The following is a 21,476-nucleotide window of genomic DNA, read 5'->3' as shown; positions in this document are numbered from 1 at the left end:
TGACGTGCCCATGGTCACACAGCAACTTAGGGGCCCAGTCCCTCACACGGGTGTCCACCCAGCCCTGGAGTTACTTATTATCTACACAGGCAGAGATTTTTCTCTACAAAATGACACACGGGACAAAGTGTTTAATATAATTCAAAGCTACGAAAGTTAAAACTTCCTGTCACCTTTCACACTAACTATAACCTGGAGATTGCAGGCTACAGTATCTGTGGCCAATACTATGCTATATGCCATGAGCACTCGCCCTGCCCTGTCACTATGTAGAAACGGAAGCGAAATTTCTTCGTGTGGGAGGCAACAAGGGGCCTGCGCGGATGGTTTCATGTGCACCTGGTTGAGAGAGGGGGCTCCAGGTGAGACCTCCGCGGGCACCGCTGCGTGTTATCTGCATCAGCTGGAGCACCTGCCTTGGCCCCTGTAGGCATCAGTGTCCTCATCTGCACAGGAGGCATGAAACCTCCTTCACCGTGTAAGGCAGGCGTCCTCAAACTACGGCCCGCGGGCCACATGCGGGTGTTTTTGCCGTTTTGTTTTTTTTATTTCAAAATAAGATATGTGCAGTGTGCATAGGAATTTGTTCATAGTTTTTTTTAAACTATAGTCCGGCCCTCCAAACGTCTGAGGGACAGTGAACTGGCCCCCTGTTTAAAAAGTTTGAGGACACCCTAGTGTAAGGATTCGGGAAGACATGTATTAGCATGCAATAAGTGTGAGCTTCTTTTAGGTTGGCATTTACCTACTGAACTCAGCTGTCCAAGTGAAGCAAGAATGCACTGAAGCACACACTGGGCCTCAACACTGTCCAAGGCTTATATAAGCCAGAGCCAGAATTTCTGTGAGAGCCTGGTTCTGTCAGCCAATCTGCCCTCAGACCCTGCCATGTCACCTTAGGGCAAAGGTTGGAGGGCACAGGAGAGCACCCCAGAGGCAAGGGGACTTCCCCTGTCCTGACAAACTCCACCTGGACTGGACCTACTCCCGGAAGCTCAGCAGTGTGGCCAGACCAGCTGTGGCGCTGTGCCAAGCTTCCCACGCTGAAAAACAAGCCCAAGGACTTGGAGCGCACGTAGTGGCTCTTTGTACTAAATCACCGTCATGAAGTTAAAGAATGGAAGAATAGTCTTCAAGTGTTTTGCATGACAGAGCTTAACTTCATAGGGGTTTGCACTGGGCTGAATGGTGTTCCTCAAAATTCAAATCTACCAGAACTTCAGAATGTGGCCTTATTTGGAGACTAGAGGCCCAGTGCATGAAAATTCATGCACTGGACGGGGGGCGTCCCTCAGCCCAGCCTGCCCGCTATCACAGTCTGGGAGCCCTCCGGGGTAGGAGGTGACCCAGCAATCAGGGGAAGGCGATGCCCCCATCACACCCCTCTGCTGCTGCCACTGCCAGCAGCACAAGCCTCAGCCAGCCCTGGTTACCTGAGCCTCGGGTGGCTCTGGGCAGCTGGGCAGCCGCCATCTGAGACTTGTCTGTGCCTCAGGCCGGCCCTGGGCGGCTGAGGGTGGGTCCGGCCACACCACGCACCTGCCACCCCCCACCCCTCCCACACAGGGCTGAAAAAACTGGGGGGATCGGGGGGGAGGTGGGGGGACTGAGCGCCGCCATCTTGTGGCTGTGGGCGCCGCCATCTTTGACAGCATGATGGTCAATTTGCATATTCCCTCTTTATTAGATAGGATAGTATAATTAGTTAAGATGAGGTCATACTGGACCAAGGTAGGTCCTAAATCCAATATCTAAGGCCTTATAAGAGGAGAGACAGAGGCATAGACACACAGGAAGCAAGTAAACCAGGTGACAAAGGAGCCAGAAATTGGAATGGTGCATCTACAAACCAAGGAACGCCAAGTGTCACCAGCAGAAGGTAGGAAAAGGCATGGAACACCTCCCTCAGAGCCTCCAGCAGGAACCAACCTTGTCAACACCCTGACTTCACCTACCAGCCTCCAGACAGGTGAGAGAACACATTTAAGTTGTTTAGGTCATCCAGTCTGTGGGACTTTTGTGGCCACCCTAGGAAACGAATACAGGATCCAAACCCACAGATCACACAAATGTTTGTTTCAAATTTCCCGGACAGAGAAGCTGATAAGGGATTGCAATTGTGATCATAAATACTCACTATCCCAAGTCAACTTGCTTCATAATCAATGAATGCCCATTTTACCTTCTAAAGTAAATCAGCACTAATCAATACTACTTTCACCTGTCTTTAAATAGTAAGGATCTGTAATGTTTTTATTAGAAAATAAGACTCTACTGCTTTAAAGAAAAAAAAAAACATTTGGAAATCACTGATATTAACTAACTCTACATTATAATTTTTGAAAACTGAAGTCTGGAGCAGATTTATTTTAAGAGATGGAAAATTGTTACCAAAAATACATGCCAGGGTTACTTGTCATCATTTATCCCAAAAGTGCACAGGAGAATTAATTCGGGACATTTTCAAAAAATCAACATTCTGTCCACACAAAGGAAAAATCCACTTTATACCCTTAACACAGTTTCCCTGGTGATGGGATGGCCCATATTCAATCCTGCCCGCTACCTTAAAATTGCTAATAAGATTCAGTAGGGTGATATTTTACAGTTACTGCTTCCATAGCAAAGGCTGTACATGAATCAAGGTTTCTAAGCAGGCTTTCACCACATCCATATGCACCAGGATCAAACCAAATCAAATCATCCTGAAGGGGGAGACTATCACTTATAAAGACGGCAACTTCATTAAAGCACTTCCTTTGTATGTGTATTAAGTAAATAAGACAGTGCAATTACATGAAGGAACATGCATAAATTCACATAGCTAGGGAAGGCGCTTCTCCTCCACATATCATACCCCGAGAAAGATTTAAAACCACATTAAATTACACAGTCCGGATACACTTGATCAACCCCAGAATAAACCAGTGAAGCAAACAGCTCTCTTCAAAAAGGTATGTAACCCAGAAGCAAACTAATAAAAAAAAAAAAAAAGTTTAGCAGAAGGATAATTCCTATTGGTCAATAAATTCTAATGGAAAGCTTAATTAAATCTAAATGTACGCCTCACACATACCCACTGCAATTCAACAGCATGACCCTATCCCTCATCAAGCTTCAGAATCCAAAGTCTCCCTATGAAATTGTGTGTGGGGGGGGGGGGGTGTTTGTTTGTTTGTTTGTAACATATTTTTATTGATTTCAGAGAGGAAGGGAGGGAGAGAGAGATAGAAACATCAATGATGAGAATCTTTGATCGACTGCCGCCTGCACGCCCCCTACTGGGTTTCAAGCCCACAACCCAGGCATATGCCCTTGACTGGAATCGAACCCCGGACCTTTCAGTCCACAGGCCAAAGCTCTATCCAATAAGCCAAACCAGCCAGGGCGTGTGGGTTTAAGTCTCAACTGTCACAACTGAAAAACACATTCGGTCAAAGCCACAAGAACCTGGGCTCTACAAAGTTTATTCTGCTTTTCAAATATCTGTTCTGCCCACACCTATGAATATATTTACATTGAAGAAAAATGTTAGTAGGCACTCTCTGTAGATAATTTTCTTAACTCTAATCCAACGAAAAAAATAATTAAAATATAACCCATTGTAGATCAGAAATAGTCCCACACAGACATATAGATCTATACCAGTGATGGCGAACCTATGACACGCGTGTCAGCACTGGCACGCGTAGCCATTTCTGATGACACGCGGCTGCATGCCGAGGATGAAACATTTGCTGCTCCTGAGGATGAAACATTTGCGACTAGAGTCTTGGAGTTAGTTTTTTCCTCAAAGTGACACACTACCCGAGTTATGCTCAGTTTTTTGGCGAAGTTTGACACACCAAGCTCAAAAGGTTGCCCATCACTGATCTATACGCAAACATAGACATGCTGTCATGCTCTCAAGTGCACAGAACATGTCAGCCGTCACTTCTGAGAGACAGTAACGAGGAATCAGGAAAAGAAGAATCACCCAACTTACTTTTCTTCTTTTCAATTCTTGTGTGCGTGCAAGTTTGTACACACACATACGTTATTAGTATGAAAACGTAAAAGCATCCAGCAAACAAGCATTTCATCAAAATCACACTGTACTTGCACCAACCAAACTTGTGTCTATTCTAATTAATGTAAGCCATGTTAAAACCTGTTATAATGCCATGAAAAGTATAAAAGTTAAAATACAAGGGAATGAAATACATTTCAACCAGTACATACTTAACAGCTGAGGGGTCAAATGGACTTTTAAAAAATACATTGGATTCTATTTATAAAACAATTCCAACAGCACATTCAGAGGCTCACACTATCATCACTTCCCCACCCCCTCACACCTCACATAGTCATTTAGGTGTCTACCCATCCAATGCTATCAGAGTCAGAGACCATCTGAATATCTGATTCAACTAATCGCTAGGTTTCCCCTCACTCATACCCACCCCATGTAATTCCTAAGCAACCCTGGAATGCCTGTACATTCCATTTCTAAAGCCCTTTAACTGCTAGAAAATGGGTCTTTCAATCAATATGTTCAACCAGCATGCCCAGCAATTGCAGTAGGCCTAGAAGATGCAAACAAGAATGAGACATGGCTTTCAGCATAAAAATCCAGTGTCTGGCACATAGTAGGTGCTCAATTAATACCTGTAGAATGGAATCACGGTGTGAGCAAGTTCACAATCAGAGCAGTGCTATCCAAGAGAAATATAATGCAAGCTACAAATGGAAGGCACATTCATAATGTTAAGTTTTCTACAGGCACATTTAAAAAGGTAAAAGAAACATTAAAAAGTGACATTAATTTTAATGTATTTAATTTAATCCAACTTACAGAAAATATTTTCATTTCCACATGCAATGAGTATTATTAAACATTATTAATGAAATATTTTACCTTTTTTGTACTAAGTCTTTGAAATCGAATGTTCTTTTTACATCTACAAGACATCTCAATTCAGACAAGCACATTTTAAGAGCGCATTAGCCCCACTATGAAGAACATCATGGTAGAAAGTTCTACTGGGCAATGTACCTCCTAACACAGAGAGGTGGTCAGTATATGGGGGGACAAGAAGGAATGATGAGGGCAGGAGGCAAGGGCAGTAGAGACAGACAGATGATGGAAGTCCTGCTTGCCACGCTGAAGAGTTATCCTATGGACAACAGGGAGTAAGGGTGATATGATAAAGCTTTCATTCAGAAGGGTGCCTTCCTGGAGACAGAGTAAGGCATGAATTAGAAAAGAGAAAACCTGGCAGCGGAGAAGATGGGTTGTATTGAAAGTCATCCTGAAGTTAAAAATCAATGGTAATCTATGGTTTAAAAACAGATTCATAGGCCACGATCAATCCACGAGACGAAGTCTCGTCGTGCAAGATAAATTATTAAAACAAGGAAAATAAGTATATATTTCACAACACTAAATTTATTATGCAATAAATGGTTCCTTATTCTGAAATTATATTGCTTTGGTGGGGTGAGGGGGCATTAAATGTGCACTGTACTTTGAAAATGTCATGATTGGATAAAATAAAAAATTTGCAATACTTACGTTGCTCCCAAAATTCTAAATTTTAGTTTGCAAGAAAACTCCAAAATTCTGGCACCACTGTTTTAAATTATTCCTGAAATTCATTACGATGAGCATAGATCCAGTATTTGCATATTACTCTGTATTCCGATTTTCTTATTTTACTTACACATGCCCATGCACTAATAATACTGACACGACTTTTAACTTAATATAGAGTAATTCAGTAGGTGAAGTATATTATTGTGTAGTCATTCCCGTGAATTTCGTATTGGATCTATTTAGTAGTATGAATAACCTTGCCCAAATGAACTCTCTTCCTTCTACCCCCAATTTCATGGGTTATTTCCTCCAGATGTAATTCCCAATAGGGAATTTATGTGTCAACAGTAATACAGAGCTTTGTTTTGTGTTTAATTCTTATGATTTATCATCAGACTGTAGCAAAAAGACATGTGCAATGCTGCCAACATTTATTAATACCCCAACCAAAAACACACTATCATTATTTCTGGTCATCTAAGACAAAGCAGTCTTAATTTCTCCCTCTTGAATTGCTAGTGAGGGTATGCTCCTGTTCTCTTCACAAAGGTACTGGGCCTCCAAGTCCCTAAACTCATCTCTCTACCCACTTCCAGGGAGGACACTTCCTGAGAGGATTGTGGGTACTGACCTTTGGTATCTCAATTCTTTATATTATAATCATTTAATCTTTTAGAATGTCCCATTATTTTTACCTATGCTATGGCATTGAATTTAAAATATATTCCATTGCCTTTGGCTGAGCTATTTTTCTTTTATTCTTCAGGAAGTCAGGCACATCTGTCTTGTGTATGATGATTTTCTCCATTGCTTCAGTGGTCCTAAGTTTATCTTCCCTGTACAGCTGGATTAAAAAATGGTATTCCATTTTCTTCTAGTTATATTATAGATAAACTAGAGGCCCAATGCACAGAATTCGTGCAAGAGTAGGCCTTCCTTCCCCTGGCTGCCGGCACCAGCTTCCCTCTGGCACCCGGGACCCGGGCTTCCCTCGCAGCCCCGGCTTTGTCCGGAAGGTCGTCCAGAAGTACATCCAGAAGGATGTCCGGTCTAAATAGCATGTTACGCTTTTATTATTATAGACAAGAGGAATCTAACAGCAGGGGCCTGCGCACTCTGAATTAATATACTTTTTAAGCTGCAGAATCATCTGGTATGAATAAAATTGGATCAGATAGTTCTCAAGGTGGACCGTCCCCATCATAAAATGACAGATGTCACAAAACAGCTACTCTTCTCCCATAAGAGGGAAGCTGGACACGATATCTGAGCATCAAAACTTTCAACTCCTCCTTCAAGTCTCTCGATTGGCAATGTTTTTATAGACTTCTCAACAAGCTCATGTAAAATTAATTTTCAGCAAGAAAGGTCATTGATAGACAACAGCAATCACCTGAAGAGAAACACTCTTGCCTGGTAGTACCCCCCAAAAAATTAAAATGGCTATGGAAACAATCTCAATTTTTCATATATTGAGATTCTCCGGGAAAGTACAATAATCCCCCTGCCCAACAGATGGAAAATGGAGAGAAAAACAAAAACAAAGAAAGCAGCCCTAGCTGGTTTGGCTCAATGGATAGAGCGTCAGCCTGTGGACTGAAGGGTCCCAAGTTTGATTCCGGCCAAGGGCACATGTCCCGGTTGTGGGCCTGATCCCCAGTAGGGGGCGTGCAGGAGGCAGCCGATCAATGATTCCCTCTCATCATTGATGTTTCTCTCTCTCCCTCTCCCTTCCTCTCTGAAATTAATAAAGAAATATATATATTTTTAAAAAGCAGCATATATGTAATTGCTTACAAAGTTTAGATTATACCAAATAATCTTTTACATATCTATATATGTAACTAATATAGAAAGAAAAAATAACCCAGAAGTTAATTCACTGAAAAATTAACAGTGGTCATCTGAAGGAAGGGAGAATTATGGGTAATTCAGATTTTCTTCTCTAGAGTTCTTTTGCAATGTATACTCGCATTATATACTTTATATAATTAGCACTTTACACATATTTACACAAAGAACATACTTTTATTACTTTAAAAACTAAACTTTTTTAAAAAATAGAGGTAGAAAAGGGTTTGGCATTATATTAAATCAAATGCTACTAAAAATCAAGCTAAAGTACCTCAACTTTTATTTAGGCCTCTGCTTACTAAACACAGCACCCCTTTTCATATATAGGAAGTCTCCTATCATCACTGTAACAGTAAATCTATCAGAGATTCATTATATTAGAATTAAAAGAATACTCACAATACCAGGAACTTTCAAATTTCCCTTTTCTTTTTCTTTTCTTTTTTTTAAGTCTCTAAAGTACTTGCAAAAAATATCTGCAATGAGGTTTACATAAAAATGATGAGATGGTTTTGTGGTTAGTTGTTTTTTTTTTTGTCTATCTGTTAGATAAATATTGAAGCATTTACTGGCAATGTTAAAATGATAAAATATTTAAGATCTACTTAAAATACTCTAGCAACAACAAAAGAGTGGTAGGGGAAAATAGATAAAACAAGAACAAAGTTGGAAGTATTGAGTTGGGTGATGGGTACCATTATTCTATTCTACTTTATTCAAAGCTTTTCCATAATACAGTTTATTGAAAAGGTGCTATGAAAAATGAAAAGCAATGTATACATATGCACATCCATTCCTCATATCATCCAATGTAGCAAAAGTAAACTCATAGCCAAACACTTTTTTAAAAACCTCAGGGTGACTATTTCAAAGGGAGCATATGATTCTGTATCTTTTCTTCATTAGGCAAGAGTATGTGCACAGGTAAATCTACCAATAAAAAATAAATGGCTTTCATTTGCATCTACAAATTTGATTCAGAAGATTTCAGATTTTCTGAACTTGGCCACCATCAGACCAACAGTCAGCCATCACAACACTACTTGGTACATGACATTTAAAAACTAAAATACAAAAGAATAAATAAGATACAGACTGACTCAAGCAGCAGCAAGACCCTATCTGGGCATCCCATTCGCCTTCTTGACACAGAGGACAGACTACGTCTCTAAGAGGACACGCCAGTCCAGACACAAGTCAGCTGCAGGCAAAAAGCCTCAGCACTCAACAGAAGTTAGGCAACCAATACCAAGAGCATTTCTTTCACACAGTCTGTTCTTGATAATAGTTGCAAAGGATGATATGAATCCTGAGGATCTGGGATCCCCACCCTGATGACTTCCCAGTGTATCAGCGTAAAACAAAACACCCCCCACATGTGCTCACAAGGCACTCCCAGTTGGAAGGATTTCACCTGCATGATCACACCAGTGAGCCTTGCCTCTCCCAGGAGAGTTGGTATAGACTGGCTTACCCCTAATTTTACAGATGCAGAAACTCAGGGTCAAAGCTGTTCAAAGATTTGCTCTAAAACAACAGGCGTCTTCTGATTCCAAGGACCGTGCTCTTCTCGCGGCCCAACCCTCCCCTGGAGCGTGCCTGTGATGGTAAGGAGGAGGCAAGCACTTCATGAAGAGAAGCGGGGCAGAAAAGAGGGGAAATCAGCTTTAGGCCCAACACTTCCCGGGTTTCGAAACACCCTCAATTATGTCCTGGTTGCCCATGACTTTGTGCTGTCTATTCTTTGCCATGAGCATGGAGACGCTGATTGCACTTCTGTTTGCCTGCATGTTTCTGGGGTCTTGCTTTCTTTGCTTTCCGAGCTCTGACAGAGGCCTCCTAACAACTCACTTGACCTAAGAAACACAGAAATCCTTTTTTTTTAAACCAGGAGGGACTGTCATGGCTGTGGGGATGGGACATTAGCTGCTGGTCCTCTCTCTCATTATCAAGATGATACAAAGAAAGAGACGTTGGCAGAGAAACAGTCACAGCCCTCAACTCCCATGGGCCACTCAAGCTCGTGGGAGAGCAAAGCCTACCTCTCTGACTTCGTGGAGCTGGCCGGAATACTGACTCTTGGTTCTTCGGGCAGCTGCAGGCGACTTGTGATGCGTGACTGTGACAACACCGGGGGCCCCCACACCGAGGTGTCTCTGGCTACAGGGAGATGCAGAATTGGGTGTTCCATGGGGGAGCAAAGTGAGACTTCGGCTTCGGGAGCTTGGAGTAGTCTAGAATAAGCAACAGGTGTCAAAACTCAACAACCAACGTGCAGAACACAGCTAAGTGTTGGCTTCCATTTATTTTGAACCTCTTAATCGTTCCCCTTCATCTGTTTGGAGAAATGAAGGCACGGGGGTGGTATAACAACACTACATGCCTTCCCACACTTGCTCACACTCACTCACCTAAGAGATGATTAACTAGCCTTCTGATCTCACCCGCACTGTGTCCCCTGCCCCACACTACAGCCATGAAGAGCTACTCAGAGTCTCCGCTAACACCATGGACTCTCCCGGATCTGCGCCTCTGCACATACTAGCCCCTCCTCCTAGAATGCCCTCCCCTCCTGGCCAGCAAACTTCAGATGAACCTTCAAGACTCAGCTCGGGCACTAACCGGTTTGGCTCAGTGGATAGAGTGTCGGCCTGTGGACTGAAAGGTCCCAGGTTCGATTCCGGTCAAGGGCATGTACCTTGGTTGTGGGCACATCCCCAGTAGGAGGTGTGCAGGAGGCAGCTGATCGATGTTTCTCTCTCATTGATGTTTCTAATTCTCTATCCATCTCCCTGCCTCTCTGTAAAAAAATCAATAATATATATATATATATAAAGACTCAGCTCGGTGTTCTCTGGTGCATGGAGCGTCTCCCTGTGTGTCACAGTCTCTCCGCTGCTCTTATTCCACTGCATTAAAATTATATTCATTGTCCAGTTACTTTCTTAAGATATTCTGTCAAACTCATCTTTATATCCCCAAGACCTGGCACATGATTTATTATTTGTTAATTTATTGTTTATTAATTTCTTTAATACATGTTTGCTGCCTAAATGAGTGTACTGTTATCCACCAAGTAATCCCCATTTTTTAACGCTGTGCTTATACTTTATCCTATGGTAATAAATAATCCAAATAACAACCTAGTGTATGGTGAAGATGGCATCTCAACTTAGTGGAGATGAATTTTTTTTAATACGTGGTACTGAGATAACTGAACAGCCATCTGAAAAACAAAACTGGGTTCACCTCTCAGATCACAGACCCCCAAACGGATCAAAGAGATTTAAAAAAAAACACTAGAAGAAAATGTGTAGCCTTAGGGTAGTGAAGGTCTAACACCTCCAAATGCAAAAGCCATAAAAGAAAAGCTCAATAAGTTTGATTACCTAAGAACCTGAAAACTTCTGCATGGGAAACAGATTTTAAAGACTTACTCCCACCATCAACAAAGCCGAACGATAAACTAAGAAAAGTATTTTCAACTTGTTTCCCAGACAAAAGGCTCATCATTCTCATTTATAATTAGGAATATAATTCCTAGGAAGTGATAAGGACTGTAAACTAATTAAACTAGGGCGAGATGTAGACAGTTCACAAAAAAGATAAATGGCCCTTAAACCATATGAAAACATGTTCAACTGTACTCATAAGATAAATGTAAAGTTTAAGCCACATGTAGATACCATCTTTTACTCAAATTTGCAAAAATCCAAAAGTTTGAGTACACCACCTGTGGACAAGACCACAGACAAACAGGTCTGTGGGAGCGTAAGGTAGCAAAAACCTGTGATGAGGCCAATCTGGCAGTACCTGTAGCTGTTATAATTGCACTTCCCTGTGATCCAGGGATGCCCTGATTGGAACTGTGTCCTCCAATACTCCTGCACCAAAGTGAAATGGCATATACCCCATGTTCAATGGCAAAGTGTGAGAAACAACCCAAATGCCCATCAGTATGGACCCGGTTAAATAAAATATGGCATACCTACTGAATAGAATACTACCAAGATGTAAGAGAATAATGAGCAACGTCTCTGAGTTGGCCTGGGGGGAAAAATATCTGAAACTATATAGTTAAGTGAAAAAAGCAAGGTGCAAAACTATTCTACAGTATGCCGAGTTGCATCAAAATATGGAGACTATTTTTATTGTCATTTGTTTAAAATACCAAAAAAAATCTAGAAGGATACACAAAAAAACTAAAAAAGCTGACACGTATTTGTGGAGAAACAGAGAATGGCAGAGTAGGATCGGAGGGAAAGGGAGATTTTTCACTGTATAGATTATTTTTATATCCTTTCATTTGGAACCATGTGAATGTAGTACCTATCCGATTATTTTTAAATTCCACATAAAATTTACATTCTAAATGCCCCTGTACCTCATTGCAACTTGGGAAAAGGCAGTTAGAGGATATGTTGAATTCATGCCAACATATCAGATATTTACTGAATACCTACTATGTGCCAATGGGAGTATCTACAGGGAGAAATATGAGATGGGTAACAGTCACCGCTCTAAAAACTGTTCGATGTTAATGGCCTATAATTTTACAAATCACCAAAAGGTTGGGGAGCAGGGCAGAAATCAGAATTTTACATTACCCCGCAATGCCACAGGAGCTTGTAAAGGCTCTCCGGGCCAGAACTTGGACATAATAGGAATACAGATAAAGTTGGGAAGCAGTGTATTGATTTTAAATAACTTTAGGTAACTGGAGAAATCTGTGGTCTCAGAATTACATATGCTGTGATTACAGTCAAATACAGCAATCATCTACTTACAGCCCCAATCTTTTCACTCGAAGTGTGGATGGGGAAAGACGCTATCTCTTTAATCCTTTAATGACAGTGAATTTGCCAAAGCATTAAGAGTTTACTAAAATACATTTTCATTGTTTGGGGAGCTATTCCAACCCAAAAAAAGGCAGATTTTTCACTGGGCTTTGAAGCCAGACCGACAATTTTCACTCCCCTCAGCTCCACCAGGTTCTAGCTGTGTGACCTCGTGAGAGTTATTTAAGCTTTCTTATTAATCATCAATTTCCTAATCTTTAAAACAGAAATGATAATATTGACCCTTAAAAGGCATCATGAATATTAAATTCTATCATGGAGCTGCATGGCTAACATTTGTTTCTTTCCTTACATCACTTAATACTTGATCGATGAAGGCCTTGCTGATTTTTAAAATGTTAAAACGTCACTTAGCACAAAATCATAAGCAGTCACTGACCTGCTCTTTATTTTCTATCGGATCAGAAGTGCTGATGAAGCCCAAAACATAATTAAATACTTTCCGGAGAACCTATATGGTCAGCAATTAAATTATAAGACTGCAAAAGGGAAAATACTTCCAGATTCTGAGTAGAATGAGAGAACCTGCCAGAAATTAAGAGATGAGAACAGCTCTGGCAACCTTTGCTTGGAACAATATCACCATAAATGGCCATAAATCAAGAAATCCACCCAGAAGCAAAATTATTCCACTGTGGACATCTAGCCCCATGATCATTATTTAATGGCTGTCATTTGAATTCACAAGCAGTAAATTTGAGTCGAAAACCCTTTAATTTCCCATTAACTGTGGGATTCACAGTTTAATTCACACGTAGACCTCCTCTTAGAGTAAAATGAGCAAGAGTCTCAGTCTTGGTAAATCCCATAGGTCATCAGGCACCAGGACAAATAGAGAGCAAAGGCAGCAAACTGCCACCATGATAAACGAGTGGGGTCTTTCCAGAACACAACCTATATAAAATGCCCAGGTTTTGTGCTTAAATGTCAAACACTTATCCTTGCTACTAATCCTATCTAATAAAGAGGTAATATGCAAATTGAACATCACTCTAACACACAAGATGGCCACCCCCATGTGGACACAATATGGCCAACACAAGATGGCTGGCAGGGGAGGGCAGTTAGGGGTGACCGGGCCGGCAGAGGAGGGCAGTTGAGGGCGATCAGGCCTGCAGGGGAGGGCAGTTGGGAGGGACCAGGCCAGCAGGGGAGGGCAGTTAGGAGCGACCAGGCTGGCAAGGGAGGGCAGTTAGGGGTGACCAGGCCAGCAGGGGAGGACAGTTAGGGGCAACCAGGCCAGCAGGGGAGGGAAGTTAGGGGCAATCGGGCTGGCAGGGGAGCAGTTAGGCGTCAATCAGGCTGGCAGGGGAGTGATTAGGGGGTGGTCAGGCTGGCAGGCAGAAGCGGTTAGGGCAATCAGGCAAGCAGGCAGGCAGGCAGGTGAACGGTTGGGAGCCAGCAGTCCTGGATTGTGAGAGGGATGTCCTACTGCCCGTTTAGGCCTGATCCCACCAGGGACATCCCTCAAGGGGTCCCAGATTGGAGAGAGTGCAGGCTGGGCTGAGGGACACACACACCCCGTGCATGAATTTCGTGCACCGGGCCTCTAGTCTAAAATAAAGTATTATCAGTGTTTGAGGAACAACATGGCAGGTTTTTGCTCCAAATATTTACATCAATATTTCTAGGGTGTGACTAGAAATGCCAAGTGTGCCATCGGCAGAAAATGCTGAGTCAAGGGTAACCATTTCTATTCGGGAATAAGATTCTCCCTTTCCCTAGGAGAGTCACCCCTTGGGTCTGCCTGATAAATGGGGTGGTGCCTAAGCAGAGAATGTGGTAGCAGGGAAGATCAAGTGCTGACACTTAGGTCCCACCCAGGCATTCAACAGGCAATCAGGTTTTATGGTATTTTTTTTAATATATTTTTATTGATTTCAGAGAGGAAGGGAGAGGGGGGGAGAAATAAAAACATCAATGATGAGAGAGAATCATTGATTGGCTGTCTCCTGCACGCCCTCTACTGGGGATAGAGCCCACAACCCAGCCATGTGCCCTTGACCAGAATTGAACCTAGAACCCTTCAGTCCGCAGGCCAACGCTCTATCCACTGAGCCAAACCGGCTAGGGCAGGTTTTATGATATTTACCAAGCTCTTAGATTGTCCCTACACTCTTCAGTGGATTCATCAATTCCCAAAGATTTTGAGGAAGGGACACACACGTACTTTTTGGTATTTACTGGCCAAAACTAGTATGAAGAAAAGGTGTGACTGGAAATAGAAAGGATGTACTAGGAAGAATATGTTCAGCCAGGGAAATCACACCATGAGCTGGAGACAGGAAGTCTGTCTGGGAAACTTAAAGCAGAATCAACTGGACTACCCAAGGCTCCCATAGCATCCCACCGTCTAGAAGAGTAGCAGGAGGATCTAATCCTACAAGACAGTGTTGGGGAGAGATTAGGAACACAGTTTCTAAAGTCAGTGGCCTGGGTTCAAATCTGGATTCTACCACTCGTGAGCTGTGTAGCCTAGGAAGGTAATGTGGTGTTTTTATTGCTAACATTTAACTATTACTACCTCATTGGGTTGTTGGAGAATGAAATAAGAGGTAGGTAAACACATGCCACATAGTAAGCATGCAGTGACTGTCATTATCATCCATAAAATTAATAAAAATGAAGCCTTCAGGCACCAGTATAGTGGAAGGGGTAAGTAGCCCCAGAGTCAAATACTATATGGACTTAAAGGTTGGGTTTTTTTTAATGTTTTTATTGATTTCAAAGAGAGGAAGGGAGAGGGAGATAGAAACATGAATGATGAGACAGAATCATCAACTGACTGACTCCTGCACACCCCCTACTTGGGATCAAGCCTGCAACCCAGGCATATGTTCTGACAGGATAATCAAACCCTGACCTCCTGATTCATGGGTCTACACTCAACCACTGAGCCATACTGGCCAGGCTTAAAGGTTGTTTTTGTCCACAGTGCCTTAAGAAAACATAGCCCTAACTACTTCCTTAACTATTTTTTTAAAGATAAGTTAAAAGTAATCATTCTAATTACTAAAAACAGTTTGCTTCAGAGAAAAGGTACATTTAAAATATGAATTCACATTTTCAAAAACCAATCTGTTGCAGAACACAAAGTGCCTGTAGATTATTCCAATGCTACAAGGGTACCAAAGATTAAAAAAAACTACTTTAAATAAGTAATGGGCAATTTCCCATTAGTATTTTAGAATAAAATACAAAATCCCAAATTGAAAAAAATAATTAGCTGGTCCTAACAAATTTCTTAAAACATGTATCAAAAGTTTATAATAGACTTGCTGAAGCTCAAATTAAAAAGCTGAAAAGAAGGAGGAAATACTTTACCACTTCTACTGCACAAAATTGATCTATTGGGAAAAATTACTGAGGTCAATTAATTGTCACAGCATCCAAATGATATTTAATTTGGAGCATATTTTCTTCACTTCCTTGAATTTTTTCACAGTGAAGGGGAAAAAAGACTATATTTCTGAATAAAATAGCCCAAGAGAGGCAGGAAAGTCAAGCCAGCCTGGTTATTTATTGTGAAAAATAAATTTAACCAACTAAAACCATTTCATTATGTTCCTTCTATCTTCCTCTAAGAAAAATTAATGTACTATCTCTATATATGTGAAAACTGAGCACAAAAACTGATTTACTCCTTTTCTTCCAAAAGTAAACATACCTCAAAATCAAAAAGGCATAACAATTTTTTAAATAGTATATTCAGTGCCTTAAAATTATTCAGAATTCCATTTTCCTGGTAGTCAACATCTGAATAAAATGTGGAGTATTATTTTTAATGAGTCCATTCTACTATTTTGTTTAAATAGCATCATATAGACTTCATTTGCCCTGCCTTTTTTGTTTGTTTGGTGGTGTTCTTTAATATTTAGTTATCTCAAGCTTAAAATAGACCTAAAGTAGAAATAAAAATTTTAAAACTGGGACATTTTCCAAGTTCATTTTCATGATTAACTTTCAAAATTATACTTAGCTCTCTCTACTTTTCCAAATTCCTGTTTTCTTGCAGAAATAGGAATTTCCAAGGCTAGAGAATTTTTCCTTTGTCATCTGCAAATCTTCAATATATATCCTAAACATTTTCCAATAACTTTATACAAATAACCTCTTAAAATACACACACATAAGTGTGAGCAAACATGTGTGCAAAGAAAAAAAGAGTGGTTTTCCCCAGAGAGTAGTCTCTAGCCGGCTTATAAACATACCATCCCAAAACCATGATTACACACACAAATGCCAGATCTTTGCAAGATCAGCGCAAGCAAATACATATATTTCCATTTCTTGCAAATAGAGGAAAAGAAAATGTAACATTTTTGCCTTGCTTTTTCTTGCCACATTTTCAGCCCCCAAATAAAGTATTCTGACTCTTCTCTAACAGCTTATCCAACCACTTCCGAATCCCTAACCCATGCCTCCGGCCCAGCCTTGGTCTAGGTCCAACTGGAAGGTCCCAAATGGACTTAACGCATTGGTCTCATGCACTTGGCCCCCTTACCACACACCACCCTTTTCCTCCCCGCTTCCTCCAGCCTTTTCATCTTCCAGATCCACTTAGGAGGAGTCATGTGGGATTTCAAAATCTTCCACACATCCACCTTCAGCTTTTGCACCTTCCACCCACATCCTTTGTTTGGGACCTTGCAGTTCCAAGTACCAAGATTCCTTTTCTGTGCTTTATTCTAAAAGTGTGAAGATTGTTTCTTTCTACTGACCATAATTCACCCATTTCTCATGCTGTAGAAATAGAGAATTTTAGAGCTAGAAGGAACCTCAAGTCTAACCCTCTCTTTTTACAGATCTAAAAACTACAGGCTCATAAAGGTAAAATAAAACACAAAAGTAGGACCCAAATGACAAACCTCACGCAAGATTCAACTAAGAAAGCCCGATTCAATCAGGGGCATGAAAAGGGAGCAGACTGACAATTCTTGGGGCGAAGGGATTGTGGGGGGTGCAGGAAGAGATTGGACAAAGAGCTTACACCTATGGACGAGGTCAGTGGGTGGGTGGGGGAAAGGCCTGGAGTGGGGTGGGAACCGGGTAGAGGGGAGCAAGGGGGGGGGGGGTGGTGGAAGAGGAACATCTGTAATAATCTGAACAATAAAGATTTTTAAAAAATAAATCATACCTTCTGGGTAAAAAAAAAAAAAAAAAGAAAGCCCAATTCAAGACTCAGCCCCTCCAGGTGGTCCTTCTCAACTGAATGAGGACCTAGTCATTTACAACAGTGTCTGACACAAGGCAGACATTAAAACATTTGATAGAAAGGAGAAAAGCTAAATCTGTCGTACATTTTTTCATTTTTACACCTTTCCTCTTACCCAAAACTTCAACCCACACACCCATCATCACAAAAATATACACACCAGCAGCAAGCTAACCTATGGGTCAGAACATCTACCCCCTAGTGGTCAGTGCACATGATAGCGACTGGTTGACTGGTCGACTGTCTGCCCCCTGGTGGTCAGTGCACTTCATAGTGAGCAGTTGAGCAGCCTTAGCATATCATTAGCATCAGTTTGATTGGTTGAACGGCCAACCAGTCTACCAGACACTTAGCAAATTAGGCTTTTATTATCTAGGACTAGTAGATACCTTAAGCCATTTAATCCTCTTTATAATCCCATGAAGTAGGTACTATACCTTCCATTTCACAAACAAGGCATAGAGAGACTCAATATGTTTCCCCAGGTCTCACAGCTAGTAGATAATGCAGCTGGGATTCAAGCCCATGCAAGCTGGCTCCCGAGTCCATGCTCTTAGCTACTACACTGCACTGCCTTGCTAGAGGTGATTCACCCATGCTCTTTAACTGAGCTCCAAAAAAGTCACCACAACTCTTTACAGACCACCATGGCTGATAGCTCAGTTGGAACTGAGGGGGGACAATTACTTTATCATATCAAACAAAGTTCCATACAGCATACCAATTCTCAAATACTTAGTTCATTAAGGCTAAAATACATTTACTTAAATGTTTTCTTCATCAATTATCTATAATAACAAGGGCAAAGTTTGATGGACAGTATATCTACAGATGTTAAAGACAAAATGCAGGTCACATTCATAACAATGTTTATCCATGAGTCATTTATCTATGCCTTACTGTCTTCCCCTAGACTGTGACCTTCCTCAGGCCAGGGACTGTGTCTAGCCACAATGAACCCTATGGAACGTAATACAGGGGCTCACCTTGCAAATGCAACGAACATAATAAATACTGAGAGAGCAATAAATCTCCCAACCTCAATTTTAACCACTGATTAAACTACTGTTCCCTCCCTAGAAACCTAATTTTAAGAGCACCAACAATGACTCATTGGTTTCTCCTCTTCTTTTCTAAGAGACAGAAGAGTTTGGAAATGATACCACTCACACTTAATTATAAGTAAACACAAAATGTCCAAAAAGCAACCAACACACTTTATTCAGAGATCCGAGTATTACTTGAGCATATATTATGTGCCGGGCAATTGAACTATAACAATGAACAAAACAGACAAATATCCCTGCCATCATGGAAGTGGCATTCTGGTGAAGCAAAGAGATAAAAATAAATAAATCGGTAAAATACAAAGTGTTTTGATAATATAAGATATAAAGCAGGGATAATATATATAAACAATATAAAGCAGAGATAGAGAAAGGTGGGATGGCTTTCCAGTTTTAGATAGGTGGCCAGGGAAGGCCTCATGAAATGGTGGCAGCTGATTTAAAGACCAGAATGAAGCAAAGGAGTGAGCCACGCTGACATCTGGGGGACAGTATTCTCAGAAAATCAACAGGTGCCAAGATCCTGGGGTGTTTGAGCAAGGAAGACAGCATGACCAGGGTGGACGTGAGCAAGGCATAGAGCAGTAGAGCTAAGGTCAAAAAGGTAACAGATGAGCTCCTGAATGAGAAATTACAGACAACTGCTAGGCAAGCCAGAGTACCTGGTATCTCCCGGGACTGATTCAGACACTCAGAATGATGAGCCAGTTAGAACAATGGGTTCCAATAAGCTTTTCCCTCAGGGCCATATTCAGGTATTACACTGTCATTTGCATACAATTTACATACAACCACATAGCATGTATCATCTCTATTGGATCATTTTCACGGTAAAATTGTATTACTACGGCCCTGAAGATGGGCATTTCCTGATTTATTCCAGTCTCTATTTCTTCCCACATCTCAATGTAATCGGCCCAGAAGATATTTCATGCCAGAAATGAATCACAGAACCAAAGGAGACTGCATGTCAAGGAATTCTATAAATGATCGCTCTATAATGTGGTGGGAAAGGGGCTCTTGTTTTATGTTTAAACTTCTGTCACCTACCAGTGGGTCAAACCAGCTGTGGGGATGAGATAGATGCCCAGGGCAATTCTAAGACAGAACATTTCAAGAAGCAAATTTGATTTTCTTACAATCAATAACTAATCTCTGACAGAGGCGCTCCGATGTGCTCAGAGATCATTATCTCCTTCCCAAATGCTCAGGCACAAAAGCATGAAGCTCAAAGGACTCTCCCTACTTGTGTTTCAAAAAAGCTTCACACTGAAAAACTAAATCACATCATTGTCAACGTGCCTCGGCTGCACGCAGAATCCTCCAGGATCTGGGGAATAAATCCCACTAATTACTTATTCCCAGCTTGGCATTACTGACGAGGTTAAGACGGAAATGCAAGATTTGCTAGTAACTCAGGGGATCTGGATAAATGATACGTGGGGGGTTGATAGCCACAGGAAGCTGCAGAAACCTTATACGCCTAGGTGTTAATTAGGAAATTTTCCTGAAAATACTATATGTGACCAGAACCTTTGAAGCAATAGACATTTGCCTTCCTCTTCTCGGCTGCACATTTTATATGTATGTAACACACACACATACACATACAGATATACTCCTATGACCCTCCCTAATTCTCCCTAGGGCACTTCTTGCCAAAGCAGAAATAAACTGTAGGTTCACAGGCTTATGCTAGCACTAAGCTAGGCTTATACTTAAAGCTCAAAGGAATTTAGAGTGTGTGTGTCTTGGATTTTTCAGAATCCAGACACAGAACTTGACAAGTATACAGAGCAAACCGATTTTTTTATTTTTTGCTTACAACTAATTTCTGGATCACAAAGGGAAAAACCTCACTCTCAGATCTCTCAATTTTTACCAAAGAACTTAAGACAGAAAATCAATAGAAGGGTTAAGTGGTTTAAGAATTTGGTCCCTAAAAAAAGTCAAAAACAAATAAACAAAAAAAACCCAGCCCAGCCGTGGCTCAGTGGTTGAGCGCTGATCTATGAACCAGAAGGTCAAGGTTTGGTTCCTGGTCAGGGCACATGCCTGGGTTGCAGGCTTGATCCCCAGTGTGGGGCGTGCAGGAGGCAGCCAATCAATGATTCTCTTTCATCATTGATATTTCTATCTCTCTCCCTTCCTCTCTGAAATCAATACAAATATGTGTTGTTGTTTTTTAAAAAGAACTTGGTCCCTGTCCTTCTAACCACTGCAATTTGCAGGATCTGGACCATATCAAATGAATATCTGGCAAAGCTGGAAGCCTGCAGAATTCCCATGGGTGCCAGTAATTTCCATGCACAAAGGATGTGGGTAGAGTCATTAGAAGCAGCCCCAAAGAAGTGTAGACCATTTTAAAGGTGAGGCTTTTTGTATTGCCCAATCTCAGGGTATCAGGTAGCAGAGTCCGAAAAGCTACAGTAGGTGTTCTCAAATGTCCTCAATTTAATGAACTAATTGGATTTTCCACCACTTTTCACTCTTTTCATAACCCCCTTGACGGCTGCACACAGGGTGCTGACTGCTCATGGAGTGGAGCCTCTCTCTGATTATGCCTACACACTTCTGCTCTCACCAGCTTAAGCTAAACGTCTACAAAAGCCAATAGTATTTAGTCCCCACTCTGCTTATCCTGGCACACTTATTACTGCAACTGCATAGTTTAAATAAATTGGTAAAATATAAATATGAAAAATAATAATCTTTATGAAACTAAATTGCATGACTTGAAAAATAACAATAAAAGTAAACTGCTAAAAATGGTTGTTGAATTGCATGTGGGCATGATAACTATAAAAAGCCAGAAACCATTTATTTAAAAAACAAAACCAAACTAGGAAGGTTCTGTAATGAGTTTGCCCTGCTCTTTAAAGAAACCAAAACAGGAGATGAGAGGT

General features: G+C 41.2%; 1 protein-coding gene across 2 annotated transcripts in view; it reads right to left on the bottom strand.

Annotated features, from left to right (window-relative positions):
* The window catches only part of OSBPL10 (oxysterol binding protein like 10), a 213,455-nt gene that overhangs the window by 95,247 nt on the left and 96,732 nt on the right, over nt 1-21,476 (bottom strand). Inside the window, exon 4 of one of the 2 annotated variants that reach the window (XM_079794792.1) lies at nt 9,472-9,663. The exons of the other annotated variant lie outside the window; for it this stretch is intronic. Coding sequence (XP_079650918.1) covers nt 9,472-9,663 — 192 coding nt within the window. The remainder of the gene's footprint in view (nt 1-9,471; nt 9,664-21,476) is intronic. 2 annotated transcript variants of the gene reach the window in all.

The sequence above is a fragment of the Cnephaeus nilssonii genome (genome assembly GCF_951640355.1).
Source record: "Cnephaeus nilssonii genome assembly, chromosome: 17".
Classification (NCBI taxonomy): domain Eukaryota; kingdom Metazoa; phylum Chordata; class Mammalia; order Chiroptera; family Vespertilionidae; genus Cnephaeus; species Cnephaeus nilssonii.
The sequence above is the reverse complement of the archived record's forward strand: the minus strand, read 5'-3'. Positions and strand labels throughout refer to the sequence as shown.